At 44.5% G+C, this 16,491-nt stretch overlaps 1 protein-coding gene across 1 annotated transcript in view; it reads right to left on the bottom strand.

Annotated features, from left to right (window-relative positions):
• The window catches only part of NDC1 (NDC1 transmembrane nucleoporin), a 23,769-nt gene extending 13,610 nt beyond the window's left edge, over nucleotides 1–10,159 (bottom strand). The window contains exons 1-8 of the mRNA XM_018563983.1: nucleotides 9,983–10,159; nucleotides 8,219–8,339; nucleotides 6,195–6,296; nucleotides 3,622–3,796; nucleotides 3,370–3,508; nucleotides 2,809–2,917; nucleotides 615–666; nucleotides 383–515 (exon numbers count right to left, since the gene is read on the bottom strand). Coding sequence (XP_018419485.1) covers nucleotides 383–515; nucleotides 615–666; nucleotides 2,809–2,917; nucleotides 3,370–3,508; nucleotides 3,622–3,796; nucleotides 6,195–6,296; nucleotides 8,219–8,339; nucleotides 9,983–10,006 — 855 coding nt within the window. The 5' untranslated portion in view covers nucleotides 10,007–10,159. The remainder of the gene's footprint in view (nucleotides 1–382; nucleotides 516–614; nucleotides 667–2,808; nucleotides 2,918–3,369; nucleotides 3,509–3,621; nucleotides 3,797–6,194; nucleotides 6,297–8,218; nucleotides 8,340–9,982) is intronic.
• Nucleotides 10,160–16,491: the final 6,332 nt, after the last annotated feature.

Consider the following 16,491-nt stretch of genomic DNA (forward strand, 5'->3'; position numbering starts at 1 on the left):
TAAGTGCTTTTCACTCATAGTTTCCCCTCATTAGTTCTAGCCGACCTGTGACAATGAGACTGTCACAGGTCGGCTTAGTAGATCGGGAGGTGAGCGAACACATACCGGCGTTCGCTCACCTCTCGATCAGTTGGCTTTAGTTAGCACATTGGCCTTATGACTGCAGCATAGGCAGTAAGTTTCTTCATGTACAAGGATAAAAAGACTATGGATGCAAGGTGCAGTGGAATATGTCAGCACAATAAAAAATTATGCCCCTGTCCTGGAAGATGACTGGGGAAATTATGCTCAAGTGATTGCCTCCATATGAACAAACAGTGCTAGCGCATACTGCATCTCTACTAACTACCCAATGAAACATGATGACAGTCCTGGCACTTACCTCTGTTGTGTGGATCTGGAATAGTAACCAGACAATGTGCCAGGTGACCAGCAGGAAAGTACCACACAACCAGATCTGGTAAAATAACGAGAAATCCAGGAGCCCAAGCAGAGAATCAAGTGGTGGTAACTGTCTGTTTAAAGAAGAAAAACAGAAGCACAAGCCTTATGAGCAATTCACAATTCAAATAATAAACCCAAGAGGTTTTCAAAGCAAGTCCAGAAATACTCACTGATCCAGATACAAGTTCAGGATGCCTTGAAACCATGCCCGTGGAATAGAACCTAAAAATAATAGCCGGGAGATACTTATGTTAAATCAAATTTACCCAAATCTATGTGTACATATGTACTATGATGAGTTAGTAACTTACTAACAGCATTTTATACAGAGTTCTTTTGTCTATATTACACAAGATATCAATTATATTAAGGCCTCATTCACACACAACGCAAGCAAAATTGTATATTGCGTATATATACACGAGCGTCTATGCGCGTATATACGAGCGTATATGCGTGCACTATTTGCATTCCCAGAATGCATAATTCCTAATGGAAATCTTAATGAACTGTACGCACATACGCGCGTGAAATATGCTGCCTGGACGCATCTCGGCTCCATTCTGTTTTTGCGCATATATACGCTACGGAAATAAACGGCTGAATACGCAGCTATGTGTATGGAGCCATTTATTTGCATATGGTGCATATGGTGCATATGGTGCATATGGTGCATATGGTGCATATGGTGCATATGGTGCATATGGTGCAGTACGCGCGTATATGCGCAGCAGTGTGAATGAGGACACCTCATCACAAGTCTCCATGCAGTACATGCGGTAAAACAAAAATCACTTGTTTACAACCACACTTGTAATATAAATCAGACAGAAAAGATCATGTTAGCACTGTCATGACAGATCCCCTTTTGTACAGATGAGGTTAAGGGAGAGATTGATTTTTTAATGACTAAAAAAAAAAAAAAAAGTATTAGTATATTATTTTCATCAAACAGTTGGATCATTGTTTCCTTTTTAAAAGAAAAAAACTGACCCAGAGTCATCAGTTTTACACTCAATGTTGAACTTGAGACAAAGAAAAAACACAAATGAATGCAGCTCTATATTCATTTAAAAATACTTTTTATGATGTATTAAAGTGACACTAAGCTCAAGCGTTAAAAGGAGAACTATGTGGTAAGTGCTTTTCACTCATAGTTTCACCTCATTAGTTCTAGCCGACCTGTGACAATGAGACTGTCACAGGTCGGCTTAGTAGATCGGGAGGTGAGCGAACACATACCGGCGTTCGCTCACCTCTCGATCCTGTCACGGCTCTCTGCCGTGACAGGGGAGGGGCTGGATTCCCCCCTCCCCGCCAGCGCTGACTGGCGGATCAAACGGGAAGGGGGCGGGTACAGCTGGCTCGATCCAGACATAATTGTCGGGATCCGCTGCGGCGTCTCAGTATACCGTGAGCCTTAGCTCGCGGTATACTGAGCTTAGGGTGACGGGAGGACGCTAGTTTGTTCCCTCCCGTTACCCTAAGGAGAACTAAGGGAAAAGCCTTAACCCCATAGTTCGCCTTTAAATCTTAAATAAAAAAGAAAAATATATCTTATTTGTGTATCACTCGGCTGTAGATCGGGCTGACACTGTCCTTCCTTCTGGAGGGGGGTTACTTTTGTTCCCCATGGTCCCTGTGTGTGTTGTAAAGTAGTCACCGATCCAAGCTTGCTCCCGTGATGGACTACAATCTCAATACAAATTAGTAAACTAAACATGAGATTGTAGTCCATCACGTGAGTGAACTTGGAGCGGTGACTACTTTACAACACACACAGGGACCATGGGGAAGAAAAGTAGCCACCCTCCAGAAGGAAGGACAGTGTCAGCACCAATTCAGATACGATTGTGTTAATAGTTAAGGTACTTGAATGCATTTTTAAGATGTAACTCCCGAGTTTAGTTTCACTTTAAATGCAAGCAGTACAAGTACCTGAATTTGACTAGGTGTCAGCCTCTTCCAGTCTCTGCACAGCAGAGCTCAGACTGGGAGAGCGCAAATCAGCACAGTGACAGAGAGATAAGCTCATCACTCTGCAGCTTCTCCATTCACTGTCAATGCTAGTCTGGGGACAAAACCTTTAAGTAGAAGAGGGAAAAAAAAACTTGGGTCCTCTGCCCAGCCATATAGGGTTTTGCAGTGTGATGGGGTTGTGTAAATCTCAGGACTGGATGGACAGGAATACAAATCCTTTGGTAGGTATGAAAGCTCCAACACATGTAGTTTATTGGTGTATTTAGCGGTTTGGCTGGAGTTCAGCGTTAACCCCACTCTCCAAAACACATAACCATCTCTACCTAGAACATCACTTTGGCTTGGGCACCCACATCAAACCAGGCTAACAGGCAATAGACATACCCAGGAAAAAGTAGACAGCAGTAAAATTCCGAACCATGTACAAGGACTGGACACAGCTGTAATGCAGAAGTAAAGGCAGGAACCTCCGGAACTGAAGATATTTAAATTGCTTCAAAAAGGAGAGAAATAAACATACAACCAATTATACAAGTAAAACCAGACATGTTACTGCGTCTAATACTACAAAAGGAAAATCTAGGGTATAGACAAAGACAAAAAAAGAAAGTGGGACAGAAATTATGATACAAAAGCCATTTCTAAAGCACCTCCACTGCCAATAATTGGAAAGAAGACCATGTAAGTTTAGCAGCCCAGCTTGCTGCCTCCATTTACAAGGGTTCCCTGTGAGCTGGCAGAGCATAGCACTATGCCTGCACTGGAGAGCTGGATAGGCTTTATGGGCTGCCCATAGTTTAGTTCCGGAGCACCTTAATTACTGGGGGTGCCAGATTTACAGCCGAGAGCTCACCAATAATGAGAAGCCAGTAGGTGAATCAATCTCCCTTCATCTGCTTATAAATATAGTAGCAACCCATTAACAAATATGCTGCTTGTACTCACCTGCATGACAGGGAAAGACAGGTAGTTCATGTTGTGGATGAAATACAGCAAGCTGTAAGTATAACCCAGGAAAGCTCCAGTAAGCAGCAGGAAGAGGTAACGCTCATTCAGACACATCTTTGGTACTTCACCTTTATCACTTAATTGAAAAGCATAGAAACACAATAGATCAGTGAAAAGATGATAAGTACAAACCATATCCTGGCACACCTCACTATGTGCATTACAGGGATTGGTTCTAGACGTACTCACCTGGGATGGGCATTGCAGGGAACCGCCAGACTATGGTATGGACCTCGGCTGAGGACGGTACAGCACCAAAACACCAAAACTCCCATAAGGGAATGAACAAATGAGTGAATTACTCGTTGTGGAAGCAGGATCTGTCCGATCAGGGAGAGGCGGGAGCCAGGGATTGTAGGCACCACTGTAAAGAGGACAGGAGCCATTTGAATGAATGAGATTTGTGTATATTGATCAGCAAATGTCAAGAACCAGCTTTTGCTATATATTTCCAATGTCCAGTCCCAGCCTGTTCTATACGTAACAAATGTCCAGTCCCAGCCTGTTCTATACGTAACAAATGTCCAGTCCCAGCCTATGCTATATATTTCCAATGTCCAGTCCCAGCCTTTGCTATACGTAACAAATGTCCAGTCCCAGCCTTTACAAAGATTAGAAGAATGGTGTTGACACGGCCTAAAGAAGATCTCCAGGATTTGTAAAACTTAACTCTCGCAGTGGGGCTACCCATGCTCTGCAAGGGTTAGGTGCTTGTTTTTCTCCAGGGGCAAATATACAAGAAGAATTGCTCACCCGATCCTCGGCCCTTTGTCAGTGACCACTCATATCTCCCCTCCGCTTCCACTGCGGCATGTCCCTCGGCATCTTCACGTCCAATAGGCCTGTTTTAGAGGTAATGATGTCCTTAGACCACTAGAGCAAGAGGGAGGAGAGGCTGGGAGGACAAGCCTACCAGAGAGGTGGGACCAAGGATCGGGTGAGTATTTCTTCTTTATTTTTGCCCCTAGACAGAACGAGCAGTTCATTCTTGCAGTGAGGGGGGTAGCCCTGCTGCAAGGTTTCATTATTGCACATCCTGGAGTTCTGCTTTAATATCTTCAGAACAGAATTAGGAAATGGTTTACCAAAATTCATGCAGTGGTCATAACTTTTTAGATAAGACAGTTCCCCCTTCCCAACAAAATGAGTGTGTAATTTTAAAGGGTGACTGGCTGCAGGGCCAGGACTACAACAGGGAACCGCCAGACTATGGTATGGACCTCGGCTGAGGACGGTACAGCACCAAAACACCAAAACTCCCATAAGGGAATGAACAAATGAGTGAATTACTCGTTGTGGAAGCAGGATCTGTCCGATCAGGGAGAGGCGGGAGCCAGGGATTGTAGGCACCACTGTAAAGAGGACAGGAGCCATTTGAATGAATGAGATTTGTGTATATTGATCAGCAAATGTCAAGAACCAGCTTTTGCTATATATTTCCAATGTCCAGTCCCAGCCTGTTCTATACGTAACAAATGTCCAGTCCCAGCCTGTTCTATACGTAACAAATGTCCAGTCCCAGCCTATGCTATATATTTCCAATGTCCAGTCCCAGCCTTTGCTATACGTAACAAATGTCCAGTCCCAGCCTTTACAAAGATTAGAAGAATGGTGTTGACACGGCCTAAAGAAGATCTCCAGGATTTGTAAAACTTAACTCTCGCAGTGGGGCTACCCATGCTCTGCAAGGGTTAGGTGCTTGTTTTTCTCCAGGGGCAAATATACAAGAAGAATTGCTCACCCGATCCTCGGCCCTTTGTCAGTGACCACTCATATCTCCCCTCCGCTTCCACTGCGGCATGTCCCTCGGCATCTTCACGTCCAATAGGCCTGTTTTAGAGGTAATGATGTCCTTAGACCACTAGAGCAAGAGGGAGGAGAGGCTGGGAGGACAAGCCTACCAGAGAGGTGGGACCAAGGATCGGGTGAGTATTTCTTCTTTATTTTTGCCCCTAGACAGAACGAGCAGTTCATTCTTGCAGTGAGGGGGGTAGCCCTGCTGCAAGGTTTCATTATTGCACATCCTGGAGTTCTGCTTTAATATCTTCAGAACAGAATTAGGAAATGGTTTACCAAAATTCATGCAGTGGTCATAACTTTTTAGATAAGACAGTTCCCCCTTCCCAACAAAATGAGTGTGTAATTTTAAAGGGTGACTGGCTGCAGGGCCAGGACTACAACAACCAGCAGCTGATGAATGTGTTTCTGTACGAACACATCGGTTAAGAATATTAACTTGATTTTCACTACCAAATCCACATACACCATTTCCCATCTTTCAATGCTTAGCCCCCCAAGATGCATTGGCTGGGTATATAGTTTTCATTTGATTTTACATTGGAATAAACTTGTATCTGGAATGCAGTATAACGCTGTGGCACTTCAATTCTAGATTTGCTTTACCCTATATCCTATCCTAAATTGAACACCTGTGCACTGACCAAAAGACCAAGTCAGATGTACTGAGCTGCTGCCCAGGGCAACCAAACATTTTCCCTCAATTTTTTATCTGCCCTAGAAATAAAGTTGCGTTCTGATTCTGCTGCAATAGGAAGTAAAGTGTTCATGTTAATTATTGAAGGAATAGTTAAAAATATAGACATTTCCTGGTCAGCACATATTATATTAATCAGCACAGCAACTGAGATGTTCCAGCCTAATAAAATGTGTCCTCCTAAACTGCGCCCTTCTGAAAAGGCCATTGGTTTGGGATCTAGCTCTTCTGCAGCTGCCCAATCCTTTCTAAATCTTTATTAGCTCACCTGAGTAGGACTTCACATTGAAGGCACATTGGACCCCTTGCAGCACAGACAGCAGAAGCAGACAAAAGAATGTGGAACTGCTGGTAGCGTCACCCAGTAAATCTGCAAGACAGAAAAAGACAAATCATACAGATTATTCTGATTCAATAATCATTTTATCAAAAGGGAAGGCGTTACATTTCTTCTTGCCTGCCGAAAAATCTAACCCGTCTTGAAAGCTGTCAAAACCAAAGTCCGGGGGCTGTATGAACCTGTCTAGCATCACACAGTGGCATGTCTATACCAGAACAAGCACCCTGGCCCTGGAAGGTGGACAATGACTGTCTACATAGGAGGTGCTTTACCTGGTAAAAGAAAGAAGGGACGTGTGATTCCCTTCAAAGCATTTGTTGTTCTCCAGCAGGCTGAAACACCCACCATCATGAGAAATCTCTTGCAAACATCCACTACAACGCCTGGACCTGTAACCTCAATCTGCATATAAAACAGGAAGAGGAGAGGCTCCTGGCAACACCCCGGACAAGTATAAAGACCTAGGCCAGGGGTAGCCAAACTCCAGCCCTCCAGCTGTGGTGAAACTACAAATCCCACGATGCATCCCTCTTCAGGAGTCATGTCTGTGAGAATCTTGCAATGCCTCATGGGATTTGTAGTTCCTCGACAGCTGGAGTTTGGCTAACCCTGACCTAGGCGGTCTGACCAGCTACCTGACTAAGCAAGGACATGGATGCTTAGAAGTTCCCATAAAGCATCCTACCCTAGTGCAGTGTTTGTCAAAGAACTTTCTTCACCATAAGACCATACAAAAGGGGACCGCTTAGTCCCCAAAACCCACTGGCCATTCTGGAGTTACACATTGCCTCCCCAAAAAGGGGGTTGAACGTCCATTTCCTATGTTTGTTCAGATTACACAAGGACCATGAAAACAGGCAAGGTGCTATAGGAAGCAGACAGAGCGGGGATTACACCCCACTGAGCAGACTGCAGAGGGACCATGAAAACAGGCACAGTGCTATAGGCAGCAGACAGAGAGGGGATTACACAGGGACCATGAAAACAGGCACCGTGCTATAGGTAGCAGACAGTGAGGGGATTACACAGGGACCATGAAAACAGGCACCGTGCTATAGGTAGCAGACAGTGAGGGGATTACACAGGGACCATGAAAACAGGCACCGTGCTATAGGTAGCAGACAGTGAGGGGATTACACAGGGACCATGAAAACAGGCACCGTGCTATAGGTAGCAGACAGTGAGGGGATTACACAGGGACCATGAAAACAGGCACCGTGCTATAGGTAGCAGACAGTGAGGGGATTACACAGGGACCATGAAAACAGGCACCGTGCTATAGGTAGCAGACAGTGAGGGGATTACACAGGGACCATGAAAACAGGCACCGTGCTATAGGTAGCAGACAGTGAGGGGATTACACAGGGACCATGAAAACAGGCAAGGTGCTATAGGTAGCAGACAGAGCGGGGATTACACAAGTACCATTAAAACAGGCACCGTGCTATAGGTAGCAGACAGAGAGGGGATTACACAGGGACCATGAAAACAGGCACCGTGCTATAGGTAGCAGACAGAGCGGGGATTACACCCCACTGAGCAGACTGCAGAGGGACCATGAAAACAGGCACCGTGCTATAGGTAGCAGACAGAGCGGGGATTACAACCCACTGAGCAGACTGCAGAGGGACCATGAAAACAGGCACCGTGCTATAGGTAGCAGACAGAGCAGGGATTACAACCCACTGAGCAGACTGCAGAGGGACCATGAAAACAGACAAGGTGCTATAGGTAGCAGACAGAGAGGGGATTACACAGGGACCATGAAAACAGGCACCGTGCTATAGGTAGCAGACAGAGCGGGGATTACAACCCACTGAGCAGACTGCAGAGGGACCATGAAAATAGGCAGGGTGCTATAGGTAGCAGACAGAGCGGGGATTACACCCCATCATCTATCTTTCCCCATCTGATAAACAGCAAGTATAACATTCTACCCTCAGAACTCTCACCTGTAAGCCACTGTATAGGGTGAAGGATGTTGAGCCTGCTGACAGCTATGAAGGCCACACAGCTCAGAGGTAGCAATATGACTGACCAGGCAAAACTGGTCGCCACTCTCCATTTTAACACCTACAACGAGAAGAAGATCATTAGAACACAATGTAACACAAACTCTACAAATACAGCAAAGAGATTATTTACATGACAAGTTCTGAACAGGATAGAGGTGAGTTCAATGATCCTACGCAGGGAGCAAACTTTAACGCAAAGCCAGGCTGGATCAGCTCAGATTTGTACAGAGCTTCCTCTCCTCATCCCCAGAGGCTGGTTGAAGCGGTGGAGAAGAGGAGCGAGTGCGGTTGGGAGGAAACTACACTTGCTGCTTCGTGGACAAGGCATAGGTCTGCTGTAAAGGATAATTCCAGAAAAATAATAAATGCTCTGATAAAGAAAAAAAAAATATGCATTTATTAGTTTTTTGCACGGGAGTCAGTAAAGCATTAAAATTGCAATCAGTGGACTGCAGGTGCAATGCTCTGCCTCCTGCAGCATCATTATCAGCCTCTATTAGTATTCTAGCACATCTCCTCCCTTGCATGGCATAGCTCTCTCCTCATCTGGGATTGTCTAATTACTGCCAGTGCTGGCCCAGCTCTTCCTCCCCTCTCTACATAGCCTTTAAAAGGAGAACTATGGGGTAAGTGTTTTTCCCCATAGTTCTCTTAAGGGTCACGTGAGGACATATACTAGCGTCCTCCAGTGACCCAAAGCTCAGTATGACATGAGCTACAGCTCACGGTATACTGAGACCGCCGCAGGCAGCCGGGACGGATCCCGACATTACTGTCGCGATCCACCCAGTTGCGTGAGTAACAGCTGGCTCTGCCTATCTAGAGGCAGAGCTAGCTGTACCCGCCCCCTCCCCCGTCTGTTCCTCCAGTCAGCGCTGAAGGATCGGAGCGTGGTGGGGGATCCCTGCAGGGAGCCGTGAGCGACAGTCACATCTCTCTGCAAGGAGATGATCGAGAAGTGAGCGAGCGACGGTATGTGTTCACTTACTTCCCCATCTATTGAGCCCACTTGTGACAGTTTCATTGTCACACGTCGGCTCAAACTATGAGGTTGAGTGAAAATCACTCCCCTCATTGTTCTTTTAATGTAGATGCTAAGGGACCGAAATACTATACAGCCGGGACTGACAAGCTCGGCACTCCAGCTGTGGTGAACCTACAAATACCATTACGTCTCTGGGAGTCATGTCTGTGGCTGTCAGTCTTGCAAGGCTTCGTGGGACTTGTAGTTCCACAGCTGGGGTTCCCAGGTTGTCTACCCGATACAAAGTGTCACTTAAGCAGCTTGGGGCAGCTGACATCATATCCAAGATGGCGGCACCCAGCAGCAGCCTCAGGATTTGGGATATCTAAACCAAGGAAGCTTTTATAGGTAAATAACATACATAGAATATGGTAAATGAACATTTATCTCATTTATCTTCTGGAAATGTTGTGTGTAAAATGAATGGTCTGGCGGCAAAGGAGTCATTAAATAAATAACAGGGGCAAATCCCCAAATGCCAGTACCCGACTTGGGAACAGGAAGAAGACACTCCAGGGGAAGGATTTTGCTCCGCCTCCCTTTCCGTAGAACTACAAGTCCCAGCTCCGGTATCGTCGGAGGTGAGTGACGTGATCTGCCCCTTCCCCAGATATAAGAGCCCCCAGGGCGCGGCCGCCTCTCCCCGTCACCGCCTGGCCGGGCCGAGCCGCTCTCACCTGTCTCTCAGCGATCTCTGTCATGTCGATGCCGCTTCCAGCATTCAAACACTCAGCGCGGCATGGCAGGCCAAGGACCCTCACGGGGCTGCCCTCTGCGCTGCCTGTCTGGAATCGGCCTACACGAAGCTGCCCTGGGCAGTGCCTGTTCAGTTTTGGGCTTCCCTATTTGCTGCCTGATTGGGATGTAGTTTGACAGCAGGAAGTACGAGGCGGGGAAAAAACACCGGATGTGGCTGAGCTGGGCTGGGCAGGGCATGCCGGTACTTGTAGTTCCTCACCAGAATAAAATTGCCTGTGTGCACAGCTGGAGTCTGGACTTCTAGAACAGGGATGGGCAAACCCAGCTGTGCTTTAACTACAAACTCCAACATGTCTCTGACCCTGGGAGGCATGCCTGTAACTGCTGATCTTGCAATGCCTCATGGGACTTGTAGTTCAACAACAGCTGGAGGTCCACGGCCCACCCCTGTCCTAGAGGCTGTGTAACCACTGAAACCCATCCATATGCAGCAGTGTCAGCTTTGCATATGTAGAAGTGTCCACATTGCACTTTATTAACACATGCACTTTATAAGGGTTCTGTATAGTGAGGGGAAGACATCCAGAAATTAGATTTTATGTTGTGAAAATGTATTAAAATGCCCAGAAAATTCATTAAAGGTGTTTTCTGTGTTTATTATCTATTGTAAGCATTTCTATAGAGCCAACAATATATGCAGCACTTTACATTAAGCACACATCAGTCCCTGCCCTCAAGGAGCTTACAATCTAAAGTCCCTATCACGCATACATACTATAGACAATTTTAGACAGGAGCCAATTAACATGCAAACTCCATGCAGATGTTGTCTTGGCTGGTATTTGAACTGAAATTCCCGGTGTTGCAAAACAGAAGTGCAAACTACTGAGCTGCGTTTACCATTTGTTTCATTGGGCCTGCTAAAAAACATCCTTTTGGATGCAGTTCTCTTTAGCCCGCTATAGGCTGACAGCGCAGAGCCCAACAATATTGTTGGTATCCACCCGGCTGCGTAATTGACAGCTGGCTCTGCCTCTCTAGAGTCAGAGCCAACTGTGCCCACCCCCTCCCTTGTCCCTCCAATGAGCGCTGGGGGAACAGAGAGGGGAAGGGGGAATCTGTGAGCTGATCGTTCAGCAGTATGTGATCGCTCAGTTCTGGATCTATATATGCCGTATAGAGGATCTGACTTCTACACTGCACAACACGGAGGACCTATTCCTCGACACCTGGAGGCCTTGGCTCTTCCTCAGGGAATCTGAGGACTATCTCACCCCGATGGTCCCCAAGGCCCCCTCAGGATCGATTGGCTGAACCTACACCTGAGGTGGAATCCTCCTGTTCCATCTGAGGCCTGGGACTGGCGCATGGGGGGCCCTGAGGTCCCGGGCTCTTCTCTTTCTGGCTGACCTTTCTGCCCTTCTCCTGTATCTTGATCCATTTGCAGGTTTCTTCCTTCCTGCCCTGTTTCTGGACCCATGCTTTCTCCCCTATTATCCAGAATTTCTCTATGCCTTCCTGCTTTCCTTGTCATTATGTTCTACTTGACCGGTTTGCCACTAACTAGTGTACTGCAATGTCTGGGGCAATGTGTATTGTAGTGATTGTTACCATGGGGGATGACTACCATCTACTCACACTAACCCTATCTGGGATGTTCCATAACCATTTGTTTTTATGTTATACATGTTTTACCCTATACACGAAGATTGTGGAACTCCCTCACGTGAGTCCGCTTTATGTGCTCATTGTGCATTATCATTCTGTATCGCATGATACTTATTACTCGTGTTACTTGTTTTGTTCACTCACCAATAAAAATGCTTGGATTAAAAAAAAAAAATAAAAGGCACAGAAAGGGCTCTACCTCGCTGCCAATACTACTTCAATCCAGATCAGGTAAGTAAGCACATGTGCTGGAGTCCGACAAAAGTTCCTTGTTTCTATTTATTGGTAAAATCCACAAATAGCCACAAACAGTGACATTGCCAGAACCACTGAAATGTTTCAGCTCAGCAGCCTTAATCTTAAGTCTGATCAAGACTTTTTAGCTGAAGCGCGTAAGCAGTCCTGGCAATGTCACTGCCGGCTGTTTGTGCATTTTACCAATAAATGGAAACAAGGATAGTTTGTCGGACTCTGGCACATTTGTTTACTTACAGCACCAAACTCAATGTTTAAATTGAAACTATACCTGTAGAAGGACGTTGATGCTTACCTTTCCTCCTGCCCTCACCGCTTTAAATGTTTAAAACTCTGATCACAAGGAAGTCTGTGCACACTTCTGACTTAACATATAGCAGGACACTTGTATATAAAAAGTAACAGAGACACAAAGTGCAAATTGGTTTTGTTACAACATTACCATTTTCTGAGCGTATGGAGTATCATCTGAAGTATATAAATTATAAAGGACATGCAATAATGACCCTTGAACATTGTCATGTGATGACCCACGCTTGAACTGTGTCGGTGTGGTCAGGATTTGTGTCATGTTTCCGGAGACCTCTGTGCATTGTCCATACAACAAAGATGATTGAGTGTTCTGTCCACGAGATTGATGTAGATGCCAGCTGTGCACCATACAGCACTGTGACCAATGGTAATGGAGAAGGGGCTCATAGTGACCACAATGGATGGCACCATGCAGAACTTCAGGAAAGCATAGATAGGTCACCAGCAGTCAATGGTTCAATATTCTAATAAAATTGATTTTATGGAAAATTATGTCACATAAGTCAATAAGCCAATGTTTCGGGGGGCCAGGCAGGGTCCCTTCCTCAGGGCAACATGGTGACCTTCTACTGTGTCGCCTTGGGGAAGGGACCTTGTATGGTCTGAAACAACGGCTTATTGACTTATGTCAATGTCCAGATGTATCCCCTGCACTCCTTACAGCGTTTAGGACCATACAGTAAATGGTGGTGCTCACAGCGATGATCACGGGTGGCGCCGTGCAATCCTAAGTCTTGATACAGATGAAGATCGACAGCAATTGATGAATACTTATAAATTCTTGTTTGTATTCATTTGAAGAGGGACCTCTTCAAATAAATACAAACAAGAATCTATAAGTATTCATCGAGTGCTGGTGATCTTCATCTGTATCAAGACTTATTGACTTATGTGACGTCAGTTTGCCATAATATAAATGTTATTTGCATATTGAACCATTGAGTGCTGGTGAGCTATCTGTGCATTCCCATCAAGAGGTGGCCTATGGACTTAGCCTGGCCACACATGACCATATAAAATTATGTGTAGAAAACACCTGAAAAATGTACCAATGCGTATTGTTCTTGGTGAGCAATCTCTCCCTTTAAACCCTTAAGCTGGTCACACATAACAACTTTACATTTTTATAGGTTTGATTGAAATTCTTAAATCATATTTGTGCCAAACTGCCAATTTATTTCAATGGTTCTATCCACATTTACCATTTTGCAATATGACGAATTATGATTTATATTACAATCAGTTTCATTTAAATGCACCCTTGATAGATTTTTATTTTCATGCTTTAAAAGGATTGTAGTACAAATTGCTCAGTGACGCCAAAGACAAACTAAACCACACTGGTAACCAGCAAAACATTTCCAGTATGACGGATCTTTTTCTTGTGGATTTGACCTTTATAAAGCTGATGAAAAGAAGGGTCATGCTCACTTGAAGGAGGAAGGAGTTAATTAGAAATAATTAGGGTTAACCAAAGATGAATAAGGGGTAAAAAAGGAACAACTTTTAGAATACAATCTTTCTTCACCTTTAAAGTCCAGTGCATGTCCTGGGAACAAATGTTTAAAACTGTTCCCATACAGGAAAAGCTGTACAGTTGGAAGGTCTGGATGTGGGTGTATCCTGCTCTCACCCTCTCTTTTTTCCCACATCTTTGATCATTTCTAAGCATGAGCATTACTGGGCCTGGGCATCGGGGACTCCTTCTCCTTGGTGCTCAAATAAATATATTTGGGTACATGGATAACAACACACATTTTCACCACACCCCGTAAAAGTTACTACATCAGTGAACCAATAGGTATAATTGGGGCTTTTAAGGTGTCAATTAAATAATATTTCTGTGTATATGATAATTAAATTTAACCCTGTATTCCTTATCTCATATTTGAATATTATAGTTGTATGTTGGTTGCCTTCCCAGGTGGGTCCCCGCTGGTGAGCCGGGTTCCTCCTTTCATGTGTACTGTATGGGTATTTCATATGCTATGAACTGTGTGATTTCTCAGATAATTGCCTAGTATATGAAATATGCAATATGCAATATGAATATATAAATAAATTATATGTTATATGGTAATTATTCATGTTCTCTTGTGCTTCCTAATGAAGCATGACAGCAAAACACGTTGAACCACAGCCAATCAAGACAATCAATTTTAAGAAGTCAATGACTGCAAGGGACTTGTATATACAAGAACTGTATCATGATCTACATGTGCCAATACGAAAGCATATGAAATAGACATATGAAATTGTTGGTTTTAAGTCTAAGCATATATTTTAATGAGTAGTATTTAAAAAAAAAATGTTTTAATGGAAATTCATAGTGTTTCATTGACACCTTGAAACCCCCCATTATACCTATTGGTTCACCGATGTACTCCATAGTGCTGTTTGCTTTTATCAATATGTAGTCATACCTGCCATTGCCATGGGTAACACAACATGGTGTTACCCATGGCAATGCAAGAGCACCTGTATAGTGGTAAAGTGCCCATAGAGACCCCAGAAAATGGTGCAGAGCAGAAGTTCTCTCAGGCACCTCTTTGGCTCCGATTCGTCACTTCCCCTCAATGAATGTTGGACGCCTCTCTCCCGCTGAGGTCTGGTGAGTATTTTTCAAATGAGGAATGGGTTTTGCTGCGGGAGAGAAGTTTGCTTAAGAGTAAGAGAGCTTTGGCTTGTGCGGGGTCATTTTTGTGGGTTTGCTTGGTGGGGGTGAGATTTTTGCTGGGAAGTATGTGCTTGTTTGGGGTCCTGCTTGGAGGACAGATTATTGCTGGGGGGATTTATGGTTTAGAAAGTACTATTTTTGATTACAGGGAATGATTTTTGCCAGGTGGAGTTTTGCTTTCACGGTAGAGCAAGAGGACGGAGGGAGGACATTTTGCTTAGGAGTGGTTAAATTGGTGCTAGGGGATTACTCCAACTTTCCATGCTGAACCATATGTTACATATGGCAAATGCTGTTCTCTGTGCTGTGTGTTAAGTACTTTTGACAACTGCACTCTATATGTTGGGGTGAAGCAGTCAGGAGTGTGAAACCTAAAGCACAACATACAGAGTACAACAGTCAGGAATTCATTATATACAGCCCAGTGTACAGAGAGCAGTCAGTGGCGGTTTGTATTATACAGCCTAACATAAAGAGTGTAGCAGTCAGGAGTATGTAAAGTACAGCCCAGTGTACAAAGTACAGTGGTTAGAAGTAGGTATCGTACAACCCAGCTTACAGAGTCCAGTGGTCAGGAGAATGCATCAGTGACGTGCAGTCCGTTCCATGCTGGGTGAGGCATTCCCCCTGCCTGCTAAGACAGGATTATTTAATGTGCAGCCATTTTCAAGGTACCTAGGGGTGCCCCAGGCTTTTAGAATCCTAGAAAGCCCCACGGTCCGCAGCTCTGTTATAAATTTGCTATTCATTTTATATCAGTGTAGAAATAAAACACGTAGAAATATAACCATGGACATTTTTATCAAGTGCTATTGTTAAAAAGAATATTATTAAATACGGTGAACACAAACGTAGTGGGGGCGCAGATCATTGTAAAAAATATATATATTTATACAAACCCCTATTTCTCTCCAATTCATCCGGACCCCTTAATTCTACATGGCGGTGCAGATAAGGATATATAAACATGACTAAACAGTGTGCGAGGCAGCTGCTGCCCTCCAGGCTGCTCACTATCAGCAGGAGAGATCTACCATGGATTAAGAAATTATATGTAACTCTTTCATAACCTGTGCAGAAATGTTAAAGTGACACTAAACTCAGGAGTGAAATCTTAAAAATGCATTCAAGTACCTCAACTAAGAACAAAATGTATCTTATTTGTGTATCGCTCGGCTGTAGATCCTCAAATCATCTCTGAATTGGTGCTGACACTGTCCTTCCTTCTGGAGGGTGGCTACTTTTGTTCCCCATGGTACCTGTGTGTGTTGTAAAGTAGTCTCCGCTCCAAGTTCACTCCCGGGATGGACGACAATCTCACGCTTAGTTTACTAATTTGTATTGAGATTGTAGTCCATCCCGGGATCGAGCTTGGAGCGGTGACTACTTTACACACAGGGACCATGGGGAACAAAAGTAGCCACCCTCCAGAAGGAAGGACAGTGTCAACACCAATTCAGAGATGATTTGAGGATCTACAGCCGAGTGATACACAAAAATGATACATTTTTTGTTAATAGTGAAGTTACTTGAATTAATTTTTAAGATTTAACTCCTAAGTTTAGTGTCACTTTA

This window comes from Nanorana parkeri, unplaced genomic scaffold, assembly GCF_000935625.1.
Source record: "Nanorana parkeri isolate BGI_ZX_2015 unplaced genomic scaffold, ASM93562v1 scaffold715, whole genome shotgun sequence".
Classification (NCBI taxonomy): Eukaryota; Metazoa; Chordata; class Amphibia; order Anura; family Dicroglossidae; genus Nanorana; species Nanorana parkeri.